Genomic DNA, 21,998 nt, shown 5'->3' on the forward strand with positions numbered 1-21,998 from the left:
TTTTCAAGAAGATATAAGTCAAAACTGTAACTTGCCCACTCAGGAACATTTACTGTCGTCTTGGTAAACACCTCCAGTGTAGATTTGGCTTTGTGTTGTAGGTTATTGTCCTGCTGAAAGGTAAATTCCTCTCCTGGTTACTGGTGTAAAGTAAATTGAAGTAGGTTTTCCCTGAATAAGACTCACAGCTGTAATCGCTGCAAAAGGTGTTTATAACATGTATTGACTCAGGGGGGTGAATACTTATCTAATCAAGGTATATTAGTGTTTTATATTTCATGAATCTTAATTTTTTTTTAGAATTTGTGGAGATCGTTGATAAAAAAATGACAATTCAATCCCACTTTTTAACAATAAAATGTGAAGAAATCCAAGAGGGGTGTAGACTTTCGATAGGCACTGTATGTTAGCCTTGCTTACGCATATTCCTTCCATGTTTTCCCCTGCGCCAGCAACACATCCGTCAATGTGACTCTAGTGCTCGGGCTTACAAATGAGCACTCACCACCAGTGACCTTGCATGCGGACACCCTCTTGGCCTCCAGTCACATGATTGCTGGTTTTTCTTTTTCTACCTGATAGCACTGGAACTGTTTGGGTTCAGTATAGAACATGCTGGTGATGGAATGTTTCTTCCTCGGGTTATATGGTGCACAGAAGTCATGTTTAGGTACCGGTACTTAATAATGAAAGGAGTTTTTAGAAATAAATAATAACATTTTGATGGCAGAGAATGGAGAGTGGTAGGTCTGCCATGAAATCAACCTTGATGCATTGACACGAGTAGAGCTTCTCTACGGTTTTAATTATTTAAAACCTTGGTGGATGAATGTAAGACAAAGTCTATATGTGGTGTTTGCAGGGCTCTGAGGTCTGCGAAAGCAGTTTGCATGGGTCTGTGTTAAAGGGCTGGCTGTATCTGCTCAAGTATACATTTAATCCATCCCAGTGTGTGTGTGTGTGTGTGTTCGCGTGCTCTCTTACCAAAGGCAGGCTCATGCCTTGGGTCATTTCCAAGACTGCAGATTGTACTGTAATTATTGGAATGGTCATGATTTACAGTTTCATCCATATCCATCTGTGTCACGTTCAATATATCACAATTTCCCATTGAAATGATCCACTCAAGTATAGTTTTGATTAATGGCAAAATGATAATCACGTTATAGCCATGTTGTCTATTGGTTTTCAATGGCTCATTGTGCCTGTTGGCCTGCTACTGGTAAGCACCCTACTGCCCCCTGCTGGTTACATTAACACTAAAGTCCATTTCTGTCAACTGTCACAACCAATTCTGTACCTCATGTAACAAATATTTCCTGGATGCATAAAATGCAAGACAAAGTTGAATTAAAAATATACATCAATCATTATCTCCTGAGCAAAAAGACTCACGGCAAATTTATGTAAGAGACTAAGAACGGAAGAAAATGAATAAATATTGAGTAAAATCATTTATTTTTCTCCACATTTAAGTGTTCGACACAAGACAAAGCATTACAAGTTATTGTGACATAGTGTATCTCAATATCATGATATGCTTTGAAGAACATTTTATATTTTTTGCCAAAAAGGACAACAATACATGGCATGGGCAGTAGCTCATTAAAAATAGTATCTCAAATTCATAACATTAAAAAGACAACATACGACATCAACAGCCAAATGAAAATACAAACAATAGCATAGAACAAAAGCACAGTTCCCGACACAAAATAATGTTTATAAGAAATAACAAAAAAAATATATATTTACTACATTAACTTGCAATAATGGTTTACCTGGAGACTAAGGAAAAGAGCACATATAATACCCAGAACCAGTCACGCTGCGCACACGCCAACCAATCAACATGCATACAGCACATACACTCAAACCCACCAAAGGTAAATCAGTCTGAAAACCATTACCACAGCATCAGAAAAACACATCACAACCCATAAAATGTAATAAATACTCAAATAAGCATTGTGTTTAAAGCTGAAATGTGTATCACTGATTAAATGACTACATTTGTGCGATATCCAGGTACAAATCTAATCAACAGTCAATATATTTGGGTAAAAAAGTGATTGGTAAATGATCAGTGTAACTGACATTCAATGATAAAATACCGAAATGTCTTAAAAAAAACACGAAATTCTTTAAATCAGGGTGACAATTCTTACTCACAGTACAAAATAATTCATATTTTGATTTGTCCCTTTGAGAAATATAGCAAAAAGTTGCTCTGCTCATAAGAACTCAACACCATGAGCTGTAGGGCACTGTCATCTGTTTATGAGAATATAAAATCAAATCAGAATGTTTATCATAACCCAGTGTTTATTTCCCCATTTTATCTTATTTAGTCAGAATCATGATGTTTGTTAATTAATGAAGCACACATATTCACACACAGGACAATGGATGCCGTTATTTGACTTGCAGGTGAACCAGTTAAGTATACACAGCGAGACCGATGTCAATAGAACACTGAAATCTCAAGCCAAAGGGAATGATACTAAGGTTCCTGTAAATTGGCAGTATGGGACATCTGGGTCACAAAGACTGCGTCCCATGGACTGGGATCATCAAGCAGGGTCAAAGTTCACTTGAACAGCTGTCCGCAGTAATAATAATAGATTTTCTTTTATATAGTACAGTAGCACCATTATTTCTCAATCTCAACCACACCATTAGATACAGTGAGAGACTTCCAACAGACTCCTAACCACTGCCTCGGTTTGTCATGCGATGAGTGCTATGTCTGTATCTACAAGTGCTCCGGTGTAGAGGTCATGACCTCTCTATGTATATATGGCTTGTGCTCATTATGGCTCCTCATTTCCCTTTACGTCTCCCTCCCGCCCGCCTGCCTCCCTCCCTCCCTCTGGTACTGAGAACATGTTAACATCAGGATAACTGCATGCTCATCATCATCACCCTGGCAAGGTGACTGAAACCTTCATTAGTATGACCTTAAAGCCTTCCATAACCTACCATACTGATATTTATCCTCTAGACCAGAGTTATGAAAACACTGGTCTAAAGCTTATTTCCATTCAAGAAATTACATGTTAGTTAATTTCTTGAGAAAATTAAATGAGATGGTACAAGCTACTGCAGTTTACTGCAAATGGTATAAACACATATAGATAAAGTCATTGCATCATTACGACAATGCAAACAGCATCGTCTTTCTAGAAAACAGGGAAGTGAATCCTTAAATATTTAACTAGTCTCTTAGTTGGTTCATAAATAAGCTCTTAGACTTAGAATTTGGAGATTCTAGATGACTTTGGAATTCGAATCAAGTCATCTCTGGTCTTTCAGAGACAGTATCCCAATCTGTCATATCTGAATTAATGTGCTTCCTTCTTCTAACTTTATTCCTCCCACTCTTCCCCCTCCTCACCTTCTAGTGCTTTTCTAGCTTCGGGGGCAGAGTTTGGTGTGGTGGCTGTGTTTTTGAGTTTGTTGCAGCGGCAGAGGCAGCTGAGGAAGAGGAAGAAGAGGATGAGCAAGAGGAGCTCCGTCGAGTCTCCACACCTGTACTTGTCATCTTGAGCTTGCGTCGCTTTGCAAGGGGGGCGTTGTCAACACTCTTCAGAAAGAAGCCCTCCCTCTTCCCCTTGTTGAACGCCTAATGGAGAGAGGATGTACATACAATATTATAAATTGGGTGAATTGAGCTCTGAATGCTGATTGGCTGACAGCCGTGGTTTATCAGACCGTTTACCACGGATACAACAAAACATTTTTTTTTACTGCTCTAATTACGTTGGTAACCAGTTTATAATAGCAATAAGGCACCTCTGGGGTTTGTGGTATATGGCCAATATACCACGGCTCAAGGCTGTGTCCAGGCACTCCGCCGTGCTGAAGAACAGCCCTTAGCAGTGGTATATTGGCCATATACCACACCTCTGGCCTAACTGCTTAAATATAACCTACCTATTCTATTACAAAGCATATACACCTCCATTATATTTCTCTATTGTGGTTATTTCTCTATTGTCATTATATTGCGCATACCCTTTATTATATTCCTATAGTGCTTTTTTATATTGTGTTCTCTATTTGTTTTACTCCAACATTTAACTTAATTTTTGATTGAATACTTTTTTTTTTATAGATGTTGCACTGTTGGAGAGGAGAGCTGGCGAGTGAGTAAGCATTTAATTGTAATGCGTACAATACGCTATACTCTGCATATGGCAAATAAACTTTGATTTGATTGGGAGATTCGAAAAATATATATAAATAAAAGAACACAAGGAATGTAATCTACTGGTTATAGAAAATGTATACTTTCTTCCCACTGGAATTCCATTACCTTGTAGGTGGCGTTGACATAGGAGCGGACGATGGGGCCGCTGGACTCTAGCACATCTGGGGTGCAGAGGGGGGTGGAGGATAGGATAGCCCCGCCCTGCAGCCAGCTGTTCTCTCTCAGAGCAGACAGCTTGAGACGCCTCTCTGGATCCACCGTCAGAAGCCCTGAACACAAACAGGAAGGAAGGAGGTTTAGAAGAGTTAGGGAGGGAAGGAGGGAGGTTTAGAAGAGTTAGGGAGGGAAGGAGGGAGGTTTAGAAGAGTTAGGGAGGGAAGGAGGGAGGTTTAGAAGAGTTAGGGAGGGAAGGAAGTAGGGAGGGAAAGCAAAAATGAAAAATATGAAAGGTTGGGAAGGGAGGGGGGTTAGTTTAGAAGAAAGAGAGAGAGAGGAAAGGAAGGAGCAGGGAGGGGCAGAGAAAGCATGACAGAAAAGAGGAAAGTGAGTGAGGGCAGGGACAGATAAAGGCGGGGGAAATGTTTAAAAGATTGAGTGAATGGAGAAGGAATAATTGCATCGTGATTGATTGATGATTGTCGACTACAGGAAAAGGAGGGCCGAGCACGCCCCCATTCTCATTGACGGGGCTGCAGTGGAGCAGGTTGGAGAGCTTCAAGTTCCTTGGTGTCCACATCACCAACAAACTAACATGGTGCAAACACACTAAGACAGTCGTGAAGAGGGCACGACAAAACTTATTCCCCCTCAGGAGACTGAAAAGTTTTAGCATTGGTCCTCAGATCCTCAAAAGGTTCTACAGCTGCACTATCGAGAGCATCCTGATTGGTTGCATCACTGCCTGGCATGGCAACTGCTTGGCCTCCGACCGCAAGGCACTACAGGTAGTGCGTACGGCCCAGTACATCACTGGGGCCAAGCTTCCTGCCATCCAAGCTTCCTGGGGCCAGGCGGTGTTAGAGGAAAGCCCTAAAAATTGTCAAAGACTCCAGCCACCCTAGTCTGTTATCTCTGCTACCGCACAGCAAGAGGTACCAGAGCGCCAAGTCCAAAAGGCTTCTTAACAGCTTCTACCCCAAAGTCATAAGACTCCTGAACAGCTAATCAAAGGACTACCCAGACCCCTCTTTTACGCTGCTGCTACTCTCTGTTTATTATCTTTGCATATTTACTTTAACTCTACCTACATGTACATATTACCTCAATTAACTCAACTAACCGGTGCTCCCGCACATCCCTATATATAGCCTTGCTATTGTTATTTGACTGCTGTTGTTTAATTTTTTGTTACTTTTTATTTTCTAATTTGTTACTTAACACTTAAAAAAAACAAAAAAAACTTCTTAAAGCATTGTTGGTTAAGGGCTTGTAAGTAAGCATTTCACTGTAAGGTCTACCTACACCTGTTGTATTTGGCACATGTGACACATAAAATGTGATTTGGATCATGTCAATGAGTGAATAAGGATAATGTAAGGGATGCAGAACATACCTTTCACAAGCTCTTTAGCCTCCCCTGACACACCCTTCCAGGCTTCTCCAGCCAACGAGAAGTCTCCCTCTTTAATTTTATGCATGATGTCAGCAGCATAAGATGAGGTCATCCCCGCTCGCTGCTGCTGCTTACTCTGGAAGGGCACCTGTCCTGACAGCATGGTGTACTGCCGGACGGACGGACACACACAGTCATTAATAACATAACGATAATTAGTTTTACTAATGACACATTACAGAGTCAGGTTGGGAGAGTAAGTACCAGGATGACCCCAAGGCTCCAGAGGTCGCAGGCCTGGTCGTAACCGGTGCTGTGGAAGAGCTCAGGAGCAGCGTACTGCAGTGTGAAGCAGGGAGTCTGCAGGGGGGCGCTGCCCGCAGGGCACAGCCGGGCAAAACCAAAATCTATCACCTTCAGCACCGAGTCCTCCCCCTCGTCTGCAAACAGCACATTCTGAAAAAGAGAAAAGGAAAGAGAGAGCGAGCGAGAAAGAAGTGAGTGGGCCGTGCAGGAACAACACAGTCAACAGAAGGTTACAGTCATTGGCTGATGTAATGGAGCAACAAATGTCAATTTATTTTAGCCTGAACCAACAAAATAAAATCATAAACCTGATAGGCCATGCTTAGTGGTTTTTACAGCATTGCTAAAGACTTTGATCTCATCATACTCACTGGCTACAGGCTTTGGTTGGTACAGAGTACTATTGCAGCAAACTAAATGACTTATTTCGGGCCATACATTTCTATAGAATATATTTAGACTCCCTCTCTCTCGCTGTCTGTGTCTGTCTGTTGGCCCACCTCTGGTTTGAGGTCTCTATGCACCACTCCAGCCTCGTGCATGAAGCCAACAGCTGACACAAGGCTCCTGAGCAGCTGACTGGCCTCTGATTCCCCAAACAGCTTCTTCTTCTTGATCCTCTCCAGCAGCTCCCCCCCACGCAGCAGCTCCATCACCAGGTACGTATGGAACTGAGAGAGAGGAGGGAGAGAGAAGGAGGGAGGATGGGGAAAGAGAAGGAGGTGGGGGAAGGGAGGATGGAAAAGAGGGGGTGGGGAGAGAGAAAATAATAAGGTTGTATGATGAGAAAATATTCTTGCTGCATGATTGACGAAGTTCCCCAATAAATACCCCAAATATCAAACATTATTGTGATTCAAGACCTGAAACCTTGTAAGTAAACACAGCCAAGGAGAAGAGAAAGAAAGTGCCTGTAGTTGTTAGTGCTTGAAGGTGTGTACCTGTAGTTGTTAGTGCTTGAAGGTGCGTGCCTGTAGTTGCTAGTGCTTGAAGGTGAGTGCCTGTAGTTGTTAGTGCTTGAAGGTGGGTGCCTGTAGTTGTTAGTGCTTGAAGGTGGGTGCCTCTAGTTGTTAGTGCTTGAAGGTGGGTGCCTCTAGTTGTTCGTGCTTGAAGGTGTGTGCCTGTAGTTGTTAGTGCTTGAAGGTGGGTGCCTGTAGTTGTTAGTGCTTGAAGGTGGGTGCCTGTAGTTGTTAGTGCTTGTAGGTGGGTGCCTGTAGTTGTTAGTGCTTGAAGGTGGGTGCCTGTAGTTGTTAGTGCTTGAAGGTGGGTGCCTGTAGTTGTTAGTGCATGAAGGTGGGTGCCTCTAGTTGTTAGTGCTTGAAGGTGGGTGCCTGTAGTGGTTAGTGCTTGAAGGTGGGTGCCTGTAGTTGTTAGTGCTTGAAGGTGTGTGCCTGTAGTTGTTAGTGCTTGAAGGTGTGTGCCTGTAGTGGTTAGTGCTTGAAGGTGCGTGCCGGTAGTTGTTAGTGCTTGAAGGTGTGTGCCTCTAGTTGTTAGTGCTTGAAGGTGAGTGCCTGTAGTTAGTGCTTGAAGGTGCGTGCCTGTAGTTGTTAGTGCTTGAAGGTGTGTGCCTCTAGTTGTTAGTGCTTGAAGGTGTGTGCCTCTAGTTGTTAGTGCTTGAAGGTGAGAGCCTGTAGTTAGTGCTTGAAGGTGTGTGCCTGTAGTTAGTGCTTTCAAGGTGTGTGCCTGTAGTTGTTAGTGCTTGAAGGTGTGTGCCTGTAGTTGTTAGTGCTTGAAGGTGTGTGCCTGTAGTTAGTGCTTGAAGGTGTGTGCCTGTAGTTAGTGCTTTCAAGGTGTGTGCCTGTAGTTGTTAGTGCTTGAAAGTGTGTGCCTGTAGTTGTTAGTGCTTGAAGGTGTGTGCCTGTAGTTAGTGCTTGAAGGTGTGTGCCTGTAGTTGTTAGTGCTTGAAGGTGTGTGCCTATAGTTAGTGCTTGAAGGTGAGTGCCTGTAGTTAGTGCTTGAAGGTGAGTGCCTGTAGTTAGTGCTTGAAGGTGTGTGCCTGTAGTTAGTGCGTGAAGGTGTGTGCCTGTAGTTAGTGCTTTCAAGGTGTGTGCCTGTAGTTGTTAGTGCTTGAAGGTGTGTGCCTGTAGTTGTTAGTGCTTGAAGGTGTGTGCCTGTAGTTAGTGCTTGAAGGTGAGTGCCTGTAGTTAGTGCTTGAAGGTGAGAGCCTGTAGTTAGTGCTTGAAGGTGTGTGCCTGTAGTTAGTGCTTTCAAGGTGTGTGCCTGTAGTTGTTAGTGCTTGAAGGTGTGTGCCTGTAGTTGTTAGTACTTGAAGGTGTGTGCCTGTAGTTAGTGCTTGAAGGTGAGTGCCTGTAGTTAGTGCTTGAAGGTGAGTGCCTGTAGTTAGTGCTTGAAGGTGCGTGCCTGTAGTTGTTAGTGCTTGAAGGTGTGTGCCTGTAGTTGTTAGTGCTTGAAGGTGGGTGCCTGTAGTTGTTAGTGCTTGAAGGTGGGTGCCTGTAGTTGTTAGTGCTTGAAGGTGCGTGCCTGTAGTTGTTAGTGCTTGAAGGTGCGTGCCTGTAGTTGTTAGTGCTTGAAGGTGGGTGCCTCTAGTTGTTAGTGCTTGAAGGTGTGTGCCTGTAGTTGTTAGTGCTTGAAGGTGGGTGCCTGTAGTTGTTAGTGCTTGAAGGTGGGTGCCTGTAGTTGTTAGTGCTTGAAGGTGGGTGCCTGTAGTTGTTAGTGCTTGAAGGTGGGTGCCTGTAGTTGTTAGTGCTTGAAGGTGGGTGCCTGTAGTTGTTAGTGCTTGAAGGTGGGTGCCTGTAGTTGTTAGTGCTTGAAGGTGGGTGCCTCTAGTTGTTAGTGCTTGAAGGTGCGTGCCTGTAGTTGTTAGTGCTTGAAGGTGCGTGCCTGTAGTTGTTAGTGCTTGAAGGTGCGTGCCTATAGTTGTTAGTGCTTGAAGGTGTGTGCCTGTAGTTGTTAGTGCTTGAAGGTGTGTGCCTGTAGTTGTTAGTACTTGAAGGTGTGTGCCTGTAGTTAGTGCTTGAAGGTGAGTGCCTGTAGTCAGTGCTTGAAGGTGAGTGCCTGTAGTTAGTGCTTGAAGGTGCGTGCCTGTAGTTGTTAGTGCTTGAAGGTGGGTGCCTGTAGTTGTTAGTGCTTGAAGGTGGGTGCCTGTAGTTGTTAGTGCTTGAAGGTGGGTGCCTGTAGTTGTTAGTGCTTGAAGGTGGGTGCCTGTAGTTGTTAGTGCTTGAAGGTGGGTGCCTGTAGTTGTTAGTGCTTGAAGGTGGGTGCCTGTAGTTGTTAGTGCTTGAAGGTGGGTGCCTGTAGTTGTTAGTGCTTGAAGGTGGGTGCCTGTAGTTGTTAGTGCTTGAAGGTGGGTGCCTGTAGTTGTTAGTGCTTGAAGGTGGGTGCCTGTAGTTGTTAGTGCTTGAAGGTGCGTGCCTGTAGTTGTTAGTGCTTGAAGGTGCGTGCCTGTAGTTGTTAGTGCTTGAAGGTGGGTGCCTGTAGTTGTTAGTGCTTGAAGGTGGGTGCCTGTAGTTGTTAGTGCTTGAAGGTGGTGCCTGTAGTTGTTAGTGCTTGAAGGTGGGTGCCTGTAGTTGTTAGTGTTTGAAGGTGGGTGCCTGTAGTTGTTAGTGCTTGAAGGTGGGTGCCTGTAGTTGTTAGTGCTTGAAGGTGGGTGCCTCTAGTTGTTAGTGCTTGAAGGTGGGTGCCTCTAGTTGTTAGTGCTTGAAGGTGGGTGCCTCTAGTTGTTAGTGCTTGAAAGGTGGGTGCCTCTAGTTGTTAGTGCTTGAAGGTGCGTGCCTGTAGTTAGTGCTTGAAGGTGTGTGCCTGTAGTTGTTAGTGCTTGAAGGTGTGTGCCTGTAGTTGTTAGTGCTTGAAGGTGTGTGCCTGTAGTTGTTAGTGCTTGAAGGTGGGTGCCTGTAGTTGTTAGTGCTTGAAGGTGGGTGCCTGTAGTTGTTAGTGCTTGAAGGTGGGTGCCTGTAGTTGTTAGTGCTTGAAGGTGGGTGCCTGTAGTTGTTAGTGCTTGAAGGTGGGTGCCTGCTTAGTTGTTAGTGCTTGAAGGTGGGTGCCTGTAGTTGTTAGTGCTTGAAGGTGGGTGCCTGTAGTTGTTAGTGCTTGAAGGTGGGTGCCTGTAGTTGTTAGTGCTTGAAGGTGGGTGCCTGTAGTTGTTAGTGCTTGAAGGTGGGTGCCTGTAGTTGTTAGTGCTTGAAGGTGGGTGCCTGTAGTTGTTAGTGCTTGAAGGTGGGTGCCTGTAGTTGTTAGTGCATGAAGGTGGGTGCCTCTAGTTGTTAGTGCTTGAAGGTGGGTGCCTGTAGTGGTTAGTGCTTGAAGGTGGGTGCCTGTAGTTGTTAGTGCTTGAAGGTGTGTGCCTGTAGTTGTTAGTGCTTGAAGGTGTGTGCCTGTAGTGGTTAGTGCTTGAAGGTGCGTGCCGGTAGTTGTTAGTGCTTGAAGGTGTGTGCCTCTAGTTGTTAGTGCTTGAAGGTGAGTGCCTGTAGTTAGTGCTTGAAGGTGCGTGCCTGTAGTTGTTAGTGCTTGAAGGTGTGTGCCTCTAGTTGTTAGTGCTTGAAGGTGTGTGCCTCTAGTTGTTAGTGCTTGAAGGTGAGAGCCTGTAGTTAGTGCTTGAAGGTGTGTGCCTGTAGTTAGTGCTTTCAAGGTGTGTGCCTGTAGTTGTTAGTGCTTGAAGGTGTGTGCCTGTAGTTGTTAGTGCTTGAAGGTGTGTGCCTGTAGTTAGTGCTTGAAGGTGTGTGCCTGTAGTTAGTGCTTTCAAGGTGTGTGCCTGTAGTTGTTAGTGCTTGAAAGTGTGTGCCTGTAGTTGTTAGTGCTTGAAGGTGTGTGCCTGTAGTTAGTGCTTGAAGGTGTGTGCCTGTAGTTGTTAGTGCTTGAAGGTGTGTGCCTATAGTTAGTGCTTGAAGGTGAGTGCCTGTAGTTAGTGCTTGAAGGTGAGTGCCTGTAGTTAGTGCTTGAAGGTGTGTGCCTGTAGTTAGTGCGTGAAGGTGTGTGCCTGTAGTTAGTGCTTTCAAGGTGTGTGCCTGTAGTTGTTAGTGCTTGAAGGTGTGTGCCTGTAGTTGTTAGTGCTTGAAGGTGTGTGCCTGTAGTTAGTGCTTGAAGGTGAGTGCCTGTAGTTAGTGCTTGAAGGTGAGAGCCTGTAGTTAGTGCTTGAAGGTGTGTGCCTGTAGTTAGTGCTTTCAAGGTGTGTGCCTGTAGTTGTTAGTGCTTGAAGGTGTGTGCCTGTAGTTGTTAGTACTTGAAGGTGTGTGCCTGTAGTTAGTGCTTGAAGGTGAGTGCCTGTAGTTAGTGCTTGAAGGTGAGTGCCTGTAGTTAGTGCTTGAAGGTGCGTGCCTGTAGTTGTTAGTGCTTGAAGGTGTGTGCCTGTAGTTGTTAGTGCTTGAAGGTGGGTGCCTGTAGTTGTTAGTGCTTGAAGGTGGGTGCCTGTAGTTGTTAGTGCTTGAAGGTGCGTGCCTGTAGTTGTTAGTGCTTGAAGGTGCGTGCCTGTAGTTGTTAGTGCTTGAAGGTGGGTGCCTCTAGTTGTTAGTGCTTGAAGGTGTGTGCCTGTAGTTGTTAGTGCTTGAAGGTGGGTGCCTGTAGTTGTTAGTGCTTGAAGGTGGGTGCCTGTAGTTGTTAGTGCTTGAAGGTGGGTGCCTGTAGTTGTTAGTGCTTGAAGGTGGGTGCCTGTAGTTGTTAGTGCTTGAAGGTGGGTGCCTGTAGTTGTTAGTGCTTGAAGGTGGGTGCCTGTAGTTGTTAGTGCTTGAAGGTGGGTGCCTCTAGTTGTTAGTGCTTGAAGGTGCGTGCCTGTAGTTGTTAGTGCTTGAAGGTGCGTGCCTGTAGTTGTTAGTGCTTGAAGGTACGTGCCTATAGTTGTTAGTGCTTGAAGGTGTGTGCCTGTAGTTGTTAGTGCTTGAAGGTGTGTGCCTGTAGTTGTTAGTACTTGAAGGTGTGTGCCTGTAGTTAGTGCTTGAAGGTGAGTGCCTGTAGTCAGTGCTTGAAGGTGAGTGCCTGTAGTTAGTGCTTGAAGGTGCGTGCCTGTAGTTGTTAGTGCTTGAAGGTGTGTGCCTGTAGTTGTTAGTGCTTGAAGGTGGGTGCCTGTAGTTGTTAGTGCTTGAAGGTGGGTGCCTGTAGTTGTTAGTGCTTGAAGGTGGGTGCCTGTAGTTGTTAGTGCTTGAAGGTGGGTGCCTGTAGTTGTTAGTGCTTGAAGGTGGGTGCCTGTAGTTGTTAGTGCTTGAAGGTGGGTGCCTGTAGTTGTTAGTGCTTGAAGGTGGGTGCCTGTAGTTGTTAGTGCTTGAAGGTGGGTGCCTCTAGTTGTTAGTGCTTGAAGGTGCGTGCCTGTAGTTGTTAGTGCTTGAAGGTGCGTGCCTGTAGTTGTTAGTGCTTGAAGGTGCGTGCCTATAGTTGTTAGTGCTTGAAGGTGGGTGCCTGTAGTTGTTAGTGCTTGAAGGTGTGTGCCTGGAGTTGTTAGTGCTTGAAGGTGGGTGCCTGTAGTTGTTAGTGTTTGAAGGTGGGTGCCTGTAGTTGTTAGTGCTTGAAGGTGGGTGCCTGTAGTTGTTAGTGCTTGAAGGTGGGTGCCTGTAGTTGTTAGTGCTTGAAGGTGGGTGCCTCTAGTTGTTAGTGCTTGAAGGTGGGTGCCTCTAGTTGTTCGTGCTTGAAGGTGGGTGCCTCTAGTTGTTCGTGCTTGAAGGTGGTGCCTGTAGTTGTTAGTGCTTGAAGGTGGGTGCCTGTAGTTGTTAGTGCTTGAAGGTGGGTGCCTGTAGTTGTTAGTACTTGAAGTGCTTGAAGGTGCGTGCCTGTAGTTGTTAGTGCTTGAAGGTGCGTGCCTGTAGTTGTTAGTGCTTGAAGGTGGGTGCCTGTAGTTGTTAGTGCTTGAAGGTGCGTGCCTGTAGTTGTTAGTGCTTGAAGGTGGGTGCCTGTAGTTGTTCGTGCTTGAAGGTGGGTGCCTGTAGTTGTTAGTGCTTGAAGGTGGGTGCCTCTAGTTGTTAGTGCTTGAAGGTGGGTGCCTCTAGTTGTTCGTGCTTGAAGGTGGGTGCCTGTAGTTGTTAGTGCTTGAAGGTGGGTGCCTCTAGTTGTTAGTGCTTGAAGGTGTGTGCCTGTAGTTGTTAGTGCTTGAAGGTGGGTGCCTGTAGTTGTTAGTACTTGAAGGTGGGTGCCTGTAGTTGTTAGTGCTTGAAGGTGGGTGCCTGTAGTTGTTAGTGCTTGAAGGTGCGTGCCTGTAGTTGTTAGTGCTTGAAGGTGCGTGCCTGTAGTTGTTAGTGCTTGAAGGTGGGTGCCTGTAGTTGTTAGTGCTTGAAGGTGGGTGCCTGTAGTTGTTAGTGCTTGAAGGTGCGTGCCTGTAGTTGTTAGTGCTTGAAGGTGGGTGCCTGTAGTTGTTAGTGCTTGAAGGTGTGTGCCTGTAGTGGTTAGTGCTTGAAGGTGTGTGCCTGTAGTTGTTAGTGCTTGAAGATGCGTGCCTGTAGTTAGTGCTTGAAGGTGTGTGCCTGTAGTTGTTAGTGCTTGAAGGTGTGTGCCTGTAGTTGTTAGTGCTTGAAGGTGGGTGCCTGTAGTTGTTAGTATTTGAAGATGCGTGCCTGTAGTTAGTGCTTGAAGGTGCGTGCCTGTAGTTGTTAGTGCTTGAAGGTGTGTGCATGTGCATAATATCATCCTTCTGTACCTGATCAGTGTAGACCTCATGCAGTTTGACAATGTTGGGGTGAGCCTCACACTGCCTGAGGGCAGCAATCTCCCTCTGAGTGTTCACTTCCATTCTAACAAGCAGGAGAGAGAGAGAGGCATTCACACATTAAAGGTCAACAACACAAAGCACCTCAGTGCGCCGAACAGCCTATGAAACAGCTGTGGTCATTTCTTTTGATCACCATTAGCTAACACTGTAACGCTAGCTAATCTTCCTGGGGTCCAACACCAATTAACAAGACATTACAAACACAAATCAAGACTTCACAAATATTCAACAAGTAGACAATACAGACAATTAAAATACCTGACAGGAAACACATTTAACATTCAGTTTATGTTTTCTATTTCCTGTCCAGTCATTTGGTCTATCACATTAGATGGATGCGCTTTTATTTTTTTCTTGAAGGTGGATTTACTTTTTGCCTGAGAAGTATAGATTGGTAAAGAGTTCCATTTAGCTATGGCTCTATATTAACCTGTAGATTTAAGATGATTTGTCCTTGGCTTGGATTGTCTTAGCTTCCCTGAATTTGCCTGTCTGGTTTGGTGGTTATGCGTGTTGCTAGCATGTAGTAACTGGTCTGAAAAATACTGTGGTTGGTAATGCAAAGCGCCCTACCCCCTTAAAATAAAAAAAATAACAAAATGCCATGGAATAGGCATTAAAACACAGCAGCGTGAAGTGTGTAATTCATCATGCTGGTGTAATAATGACACATTGCATTAGCGAGTGACAGTCTCAGCCATCGCCACACCCCGGCTGACTCACCTGCGGCTGATGATCTTAACGGCGTACTCATGGCCACTCTGGTGGTGTCGACACTTCCTGCACACAGAGAAGCTGCCCTCGCCCAGGGGCGCCCCCTGCAGGCACAGCTCATACAGCTGGAAGAACGTAGAGTCCTGCAGAGGACAAGAGAGGGAAGTCAAATACAACTGCACAGGAAACTGTAGAATGTGTCCAAATTAAATATTTAAATTGCTGGCTGGACGGATATTTATTAAAGCAGCACAGATTGAGCTCAGGCCAGCAAGACCTGACGTAATACATTCACCTAACAACATTCATACAGTCAGGTCAGGACTAGTTCCATACCTCTAACATAGCACTGGCTTTCCTACAGCCATGTGAGGACTAGTTCCAAACCTCTAACATAACACTGGCTTTCCTACAGCCATGTGAGGACTAGTTCCATACCGCTAACATAGCACTGGCTTTCCTACAGCCCGGTCAGGACTAGTTCCATACCTCTAACATAGCACTGGCTTTCCTACAGCCCGGTCAGGACTAGTTCCATACCTCTAACATAGCTCTGGCTTTCCTACAGCCCGGTCAGGACTAGTTCCATACCTCTAACATAGCTCTGGCTTTCCTACAGCCCGGTCAGGACTAGTTCCATACCTCTAACATAGCACTGGCTTTCCTACAGCCCGGTCAGGACTAGTTCCATACCTCTAACATAGCTCTGGCTTTCCTACAGCCCGGTCAGGACTAGTTCCATACCTCTAACATAGCTCTGGCTTTCCTACAGCCCGGTCAGGACTAGTTCCATACCTCTAACATAGCACTGGCTTTCCTACAGCCCGGTCAGGACTAGTTCCATACCTCTAACATAGCTCTGGCTTTCCTACAGCCCGGTCAGGACTAGTTCCATACCTCTAACATAGCACTGCCTTTCCTACAGCCCGGTCAGCACTAGTTTCATACCGCTAACATAGCACTGGCTTTCCTACAGCCATGTGAGGACTAGATCCATACCGCTAACATAGCACTGCGACGGACAGTGGATGAGCCCGGTCGCTCTGCTCCCATCTGGCCCTCCATGAAGTCCCCCATCACCACGTTCTTGTTGAACAGAATGGAGGGAGCAACGAAAGAATAGCCCTGAAATGGAAGAGAAGAGTCTTTTTATTTTATTGAAAATCCAAAACATACAATATACTTGCAGTGAAGCCGCTCAACAACTACATCACACCAATCACCCAACAGACTCCCATTCAAAAACGGGGACACAAACCCTCCAAGATCCTCCCACAGTTCACCACAGCTGTCCCTCAACCATCCGAGACCCATCCCACAGTCACCCCCCCATGAAAAATCAAACAAAAAATCTAATTAATTCCATCCACCACCCCCAAGAACACCCCCTATGCACCAACAACCAAGAAAATTAACTCATGAGAAAAAAGAAAGACAAAAGTAAACAGAAAACAATGCAAAAAACAAATCAAAGGACATCAAGGACAACTAAAATCAAAACAGCAAGGCCAACTGTATATATTTGAGTGCATGTCTGGCACTATTTACATATGTGTGTGTCTGTGTATGAGTGTATTTGAATGAGAGTGTGTGTATATGCATGTGTACAAACATCAGCATCAGCCTCAGGCAAACCAGCATTAGCTGTAAAAACGCTGTCCATCAGTGTCGTTCAAACTTACGTTTTATTATGTTTTATACTTTATTTTTGACCATCATTCTATCTCCTGCCAAGCAACTCCACTCCCACTTGTCTCCAATTCCCAACCTTCAGCCCATCCCACCTATCTGTGCTGGCCACCCTCTTCGGATTTCTACGCAACATACAGTGGGGCAAAAAAGTATTTAGTCAGCCACCAATTGTGCAAGTTCTCCCACTTAAAAAGATGAGAGGCCTGTAATTTTCATCATAGGTACACTTCAACTATGACAGACAAAATGAGGTTAGAAAAATCCAGAAAATCACATTGTAGGATTTTTTATGAATTTATTTGCAAATTATGGTGGAAAATAAGTATTTGGTCACCTACAAAACAAGCAAGATTTCTGGCTCTCACAGACCTGTAACTTCTTCTTTAAGAGGCTCCTCTGTCCTCCACTCGTTACCTGTATTAATGGCACCTGTTTGAACTTGTTATCATATAAAAGACACCTGTAGACAACCTCAAACAGTCACACTCCAAACTCCACTATGGCCAAGACTAAAGAGCTGTCAAAGGACACCAGAAACAAAATTGTAGACCTGCACCAGGCTGGGAAGACTGAATCTGCAATAGGTAAGCAGCTTGGTTTGAATAAATCAACTGTGGGAGCAATTATTAGGAAATGGAAGACATACAAGACCACTGATAATCTCCCTCGATCTGGGGCTCCACGCAAGATTTCACCCCGTGGGGTCAAAATGATCACAAGAACGGTGAGCAAAAATCCCAGAACCACATGGGGGACCTCAGTGAATGACCTGCAGAGAGCTGGGACCAAAGTAACAAAGCCTACCATCAGTAACACACTACGCCGCCAGGGACTCAAATCCTGCAGTGCCAGACGTGTCCCCCTGCTTAAGCCAGTACATGTCCAGGCCCGTCTGAAGTTTGCTAGAGAGCATTTGGATGATCCAGAAGAAGATTGGGAGAATGTCATATGGTCAGATGAAACCAAAATATAACTTTTTGGTAAAAACTCAACTCGTCGTGTTTCTAGGACAAAGAATGCTGAGTTGCATCCAAAGAACACCATACCTACTGTGAAGCATGGGGGTGGAAACATCATGCTTTGGGGCTGTTTTTCTGCAAAGGGACCAGGACGACTGATCCGTGTAAAGGAAAGAATGAATGGGCCATGTATGGGCCAGCAAGGGTAATTGAAGATGAAACGTGGCTGGGTCTTTCAGCTTGACAATGATCCCAAACACACCGCCCGGGCAATGAAGGAGTGGTTTCGTAAAAAGCATTTCAAGGTCCTGGAGTGGCCTAGCCAGTCTCCATATCTCAACCCCATAGAAAATCTTTGGAGGGAGTTGAAAGTCCGTATTGCCCAGCAACAGCCCCAAAACATCACTGCTCTAGAGGAGATCTGCATGGAGGAATGGGCCAAAATACCAGCAACAGTGTGTGAAAACCTTGTGAAGACTTAGAGAAAACGTTTGACCTTTGTCATTGCCAACAAAGGGTTGACCAAATACTTATTTTCCACCATAATTTGCAAATAAATTCATTAAAAATTCTACAATGTGATTTTCTGGATTTTTCTCCCTCATTTTGTCTGTCATAGTTGAAGTGTACCTATGATGAAAATTACAGGCATCTCTCATCTTTTTAAGTGGGAGAACTTGCACAATTGGTGGCTGACTAAATACTTTTTTGCCCCACTGTATATATCTTTCAACTATGCTGTGATGTTCAGTACAGGTGCATCAAAGCTGGGACCGAGAGACTGAAAAACAGCTTCTATCTCAAGGCCATCAGACTGTTAAACAGCCACCACTAACATTGAGTGGCTGCTGCCAACACACTGACTCAACTCCAGCCACTTTAATAATGGGAATTGATGGGAAATGATGTAAAATATATCACTAGCCACTTTAAACAATGCTACCTAATATAATGTTTACATACCCTACATTATTCATCTCATATGTATATGTATATACTGTACTCTATATCATCTACTGCATCTTTATGTAATACATGTATCACTAGCCACTAACTATGCCACTTTGTTTACATACTCATCTCATATGTATATACTGTACTCAATACCATCTACTGTATCTTGCCTATGCCGCTCTGTACCATCACTCATTCATATATCTTTATGTACATATTCTTTATCCCCTTACACGTGTGTGTATAAGACAGTATTTTTGGAATTGTTAGTTAGATTACTTGTTGGTTATTACTGCATTGTCGGAACTAGAAGCACAAGCATTTCGCTACACTCGCATTAACATCTGCTAACCATGTGTATGTGACAAATAAAATTTGATTTGATTTGATTTAACGTACAATTTCAATCTATCTAATCGAAAATAATCCACAGATTGCGAGGTGACGATAAATACTTTTACTAAGAGTATTAGTATATAAGTAATTGACTAGCCCGGTCTCTCAACAGTACTATTGCTAGGGTCAATTTTAGATCAATGCTACAGTATGCATTTTCAGCCATTCCTGAACCTGAGACCAGAAACAGGCTACCTACCTGAGGGCAATACCAAAATAAATGGTCTATTGATTCTGTATCCTCACAACAAAATCTGCAGAGCTTGGATGATTTTATGCCCCAAATATTCAAGATTTTGTTGGTGGCAAGGATTCTATATAATCATTTTAGCTGAAAAGCACAAAGTCTTGAATCTTGCGTCGTTTTATATATCAACTAATACACCCTGGACTATGGAATCGGTACATCACAAATCTCTAAAACTATTTTGCAATCTGTATGGCACAGTTGTCAACATCCTGGTCCTCAAATGAAACTGGTATACTTTCCTATTTATGATAGTTTTATTCCTCTGCAAGTTTTGATCCTTTAAAGTGGGTAGACAGACCAGTTCCCTACCTCCTCCAGCTGCCACCAGCCTCCTCCATTTTGGGGGTAATGCTGTAATCAATTGGTTGTACTCTTGGATTGAGCAGACCTTCCCATACAATTCTGATAACTCCATGAAAGACATAACTCTACCATTCCAATTTACAATATAATTTAGGAAGAAAATATCCTTCCCATAAATACAGATATTTTATCAACCAGCACATTTGAGTTCAGCCATAAAATTAGTTGTAATATTTGTTCTATCTTTTCAGGGGGATGAAATTGAAATTGTAGCCAGCTCTGCAATGCTTGTTTAAGAGAGATACTTTGAAAAAAAGTATAATTTTCAATTAATCAAAAATGAGACTTGGCAATCTGCACAAAGGCCATTTTTAAACAATGGATGAGCTTTTCTTAGTAATCTACTTGAGAACCGTTTAGGGTTCAAGTAAAACTTTTGAATAAGTGAAGCTTTTAGAGAGAGGTTTAGTGCTTTTATATTTAATAATCTCAACCCACCCAATTCATTATATAGATAAGCACACTTTATTTTGTCTGGTGTAGCGTCCCAGATAAAGCAAAGTATTTTTTAGCTCATATGATTTGAAAAACAAAGCATCAGGAGTAGGCAGCGCCATAAGTAAGTGAGTAAACTGAGATATGACTAAGGAGTTCAATCAGGGCAAGTTTTCCATAAATAGACAGGTATTTACCTCTTCATGGTTGCAGGATGTCGTCTACAAGTTTTCTATTGAAATTCATTGCGGAGAGCTTATTTATATATTTTGTGATATGAATACCAAGTATGGCTACTTCACAATTAATCCAGTAATATCTAACAAGTAATCTAACAATTAACTACCTTATACACACAAGTGTAAAGGAATGAATAAGAATATGTACATATAAATATATGGATGAGTGATGGCCGACTAGCATAGGCTGGATGCAGTAGATGGCATAGAATGCAGTATATACATATGAGATGAGTAATGTAGGGTATGTAAACATTATATAAAAGTGGCATTGTTTAAAGTGACTAGTGATACATTTATTTAATCCAATTCAAAACTCTCTGAGAAGTAGGGGTTATTTACTATTTTACACCTGGGGTTGCTATATATTACTTTTACCTATTTATAAGAGAATCACGGAAATTGAAAAAAATCCAGGCATTTATAAATAAAATCCAGTCTTACTTTATCAAATGCCTTTTCAAAATCCGCTATAAATACCAGGCCTATTCCTCTGTAATTTGGCCTTCGCACTGATCTTGCTGTAGATTTGTTCATTTGAAATGTTTTGTATTATTTAGAAAGAATTCTTCAATCAGTGGGAGAGGATGAGATGGAAAAGAGAATATCTGCTTAAAATATTTAGCTTCCTCTTTTAAAATATCATTTGGAGAATCATAGATGACTCCGTCTTCAATAATGAGTTTCTGCTGGAGATTCAGGAAGTATTTTGTGCATTTTTCTCCATATTCCATCCAGTATGCTTTATTTTTTTAATAGATTACATTAGATTGTTCTTGAATAAGTTCCACAAGTTCTTTTTGTTTTTCCTTTAATTTATTTTGTATCTCTGGAGCAGCCTTTCTTAAAGTATGGGTCGTGACCCAAAGTGGGTCGCAGACCTGTTAATGGTGGGTCACAAGGTGTCAGAGTACATTTACAATTATTTCATTACTGGAATTGACTTTGGCCAAGTGCAACTGCACTCTCTGTTCAGTGTCCTCTCTGCTTAGCAGCGGTGTCTCTACTCTCTGTTCAGTGTCCTCTCTGCTTAGCAGCGGTGTCTCTACTCTCTGTTCAGTGCGCTCTCTGCTTAGCAGCGGTGTCTCTACTCTCTGCTTAGCAGCGGTGTCTCTACTCTCTGTTCAGTGCGCTCTCTGCTTAGCAGCGGTGTCTCTACTCTGTTCAGTGCGCTCTCTGCTTAGCAGCGGTGTCTCTACTCTCTGTTCAGTGCGCTCTCTGCTTAGCAGCGGTGTCTCTACTCTCTGTTCAGTGCGCTCTCTGCTTAGCAGCGGTGTCTCTACTCTCTGTTCAGTGCGCTCTCTGCTTAGCAGCGGTGTATCTACTCTCTGTTCAGTGTCCTCTCTGCTTAGCAGCGGTGTCTCGACTCTCTGTTCAGTGTCCTCTCTGCTTAGCAGCGGTGTCTCTACTCTCTGTTCAGTGTCCTCTCTGCTTAGCAGCGGTGTCTCTACTCTCTGTTCAGTGTCTCTCTGCTTAGCAGCGGTGTCTCTACTCTCTGTTCAGTGTCCTCTCTGCTTAGCAGCGGTGTCTCTACTCTCTGTTCAGTGTCCTCTCTGCTTAGCAGCGGTGTCTCTACTCTCTGTTCAGTGTCCTCTCTGCTTAGCAGAGGTGTCTCTACTCTCTGTTCAGTGTCCTCTCTGCTTAGCAGCGGTGTCTCTACTCTCTGTTCAGTGTCCTCTCTGCTTAGCAGCGGTGTCTCTACTCTCTGTTCAGTTTCCTCTCTGCTTAGCAGCGGTGTCTCTACTCTCTGTTCAGTGCGCTCTCTGCTTAGCAGCGGTGTATCTACTCTCTGTTCAGTGTCCTCTCTGCTTAGCAGCGGTGTCTCTACTCTCTGTTCAGTGTCCTCTCTGCTTAGCAGCGGTGTCTCTACTCTCTGTTCAGTGTCCTCTCTGCTTAGCAGCGGTGTCTCTACTCTCTGTTCAGTGTCCTCTCTGCTTAGCAGCGGTGTCTCTACTCTCTGTTCAGTGTCCTCTCTGCTTAGCAGCGGTGTCTCTACTCTCTGTTCAGTGTCCTCTCTGCTTAGCAGCGGTGTCTCTACTCTCTGTTCAGTGTCCTCTCTGCTTAGCAGCGGTGTCTCTACTCTCTGTTCAGTGCGCTCTCTGCTTAGCAGCGGTGTATCTACTCTCTGTTCAGTGTCTCTCTGCTTAGCAGCGGTGTCTCTACTCTCTGTTCAGTGCGCTCTCTGCTTAGCAGCGGTGTATCTACTCTCTGTTCAGTGCGCTCTCTGCTTAGCAGCGGTGTCTCTACTCTCTGTTCAGTGCGCTCTCTGCTTAGCAGCGGTGT

At 44.1% G+C, this 21,998-nt stretch overlaps 1 protein-coding gene across 1 annotated transcript in view; it reads right to left on the minus strand.

The window, feature by feature from the left end:
• Positions 1-1,439: 1,439 nt before the first annotated feature.
• Positions 1,440-21,998, minus strand: part of LOC112231305 (ribosomal protein S6 kinase alpha-4) — a 31,076-nt gene continuing 10,517 nt past the window's right edge. The window contains exons 12-19 of the mRNA XM_024397991.2: positions 15,427-15,552; positions 14,437-14,570; positions 13,642-13,735; positions 6,572-6,742; positions 6,030-6,221; positions 5,766-5,934; positions 4,319-4,482; positions 1,440-3,625 (exon numbers count right to left, since the gene is read on the minus strand). Of these exons, the coding sequence (XP_024253759.1) occupies positions 3,401-3,625; positions 4,319-4,482; positions 5,766-5,934; positions 6,030-6,221; positions 6,572-6,742; positions 13,642-13,735; positions 14,437-14,570; positions 15,427-15,552 (1,275 nt within the window). The 3' untranslated portion in view covers positions 1,440-3,400. The remainder of the gene's footprint in view (positions 3,626-4,318; positions 4,483-5,765; positions 5,935-6,029; positions 6,222-6,571; positions 6,743-13,641; positions 13,736-14,436; positions 14,571-15,426; positions 15,553-21,998) is intronic.

This window comes from Oncorhynchus tshawytscha, linkage group LG33 (genome assembly GCF_018296145.1).
Source record: "Oncorhynchus tshawytscha isolate Ot180627B linkage group LG33, Otsh_v2.0, whole genome shotgun sequence".
NCBI classification, from domain to species: Eukaryota; Metazoa; Chordata; class Actinopteri; order Salmoniformes; family Salmonidae; genus Oncorhynchus; species Oncorhynchus tshawytscha.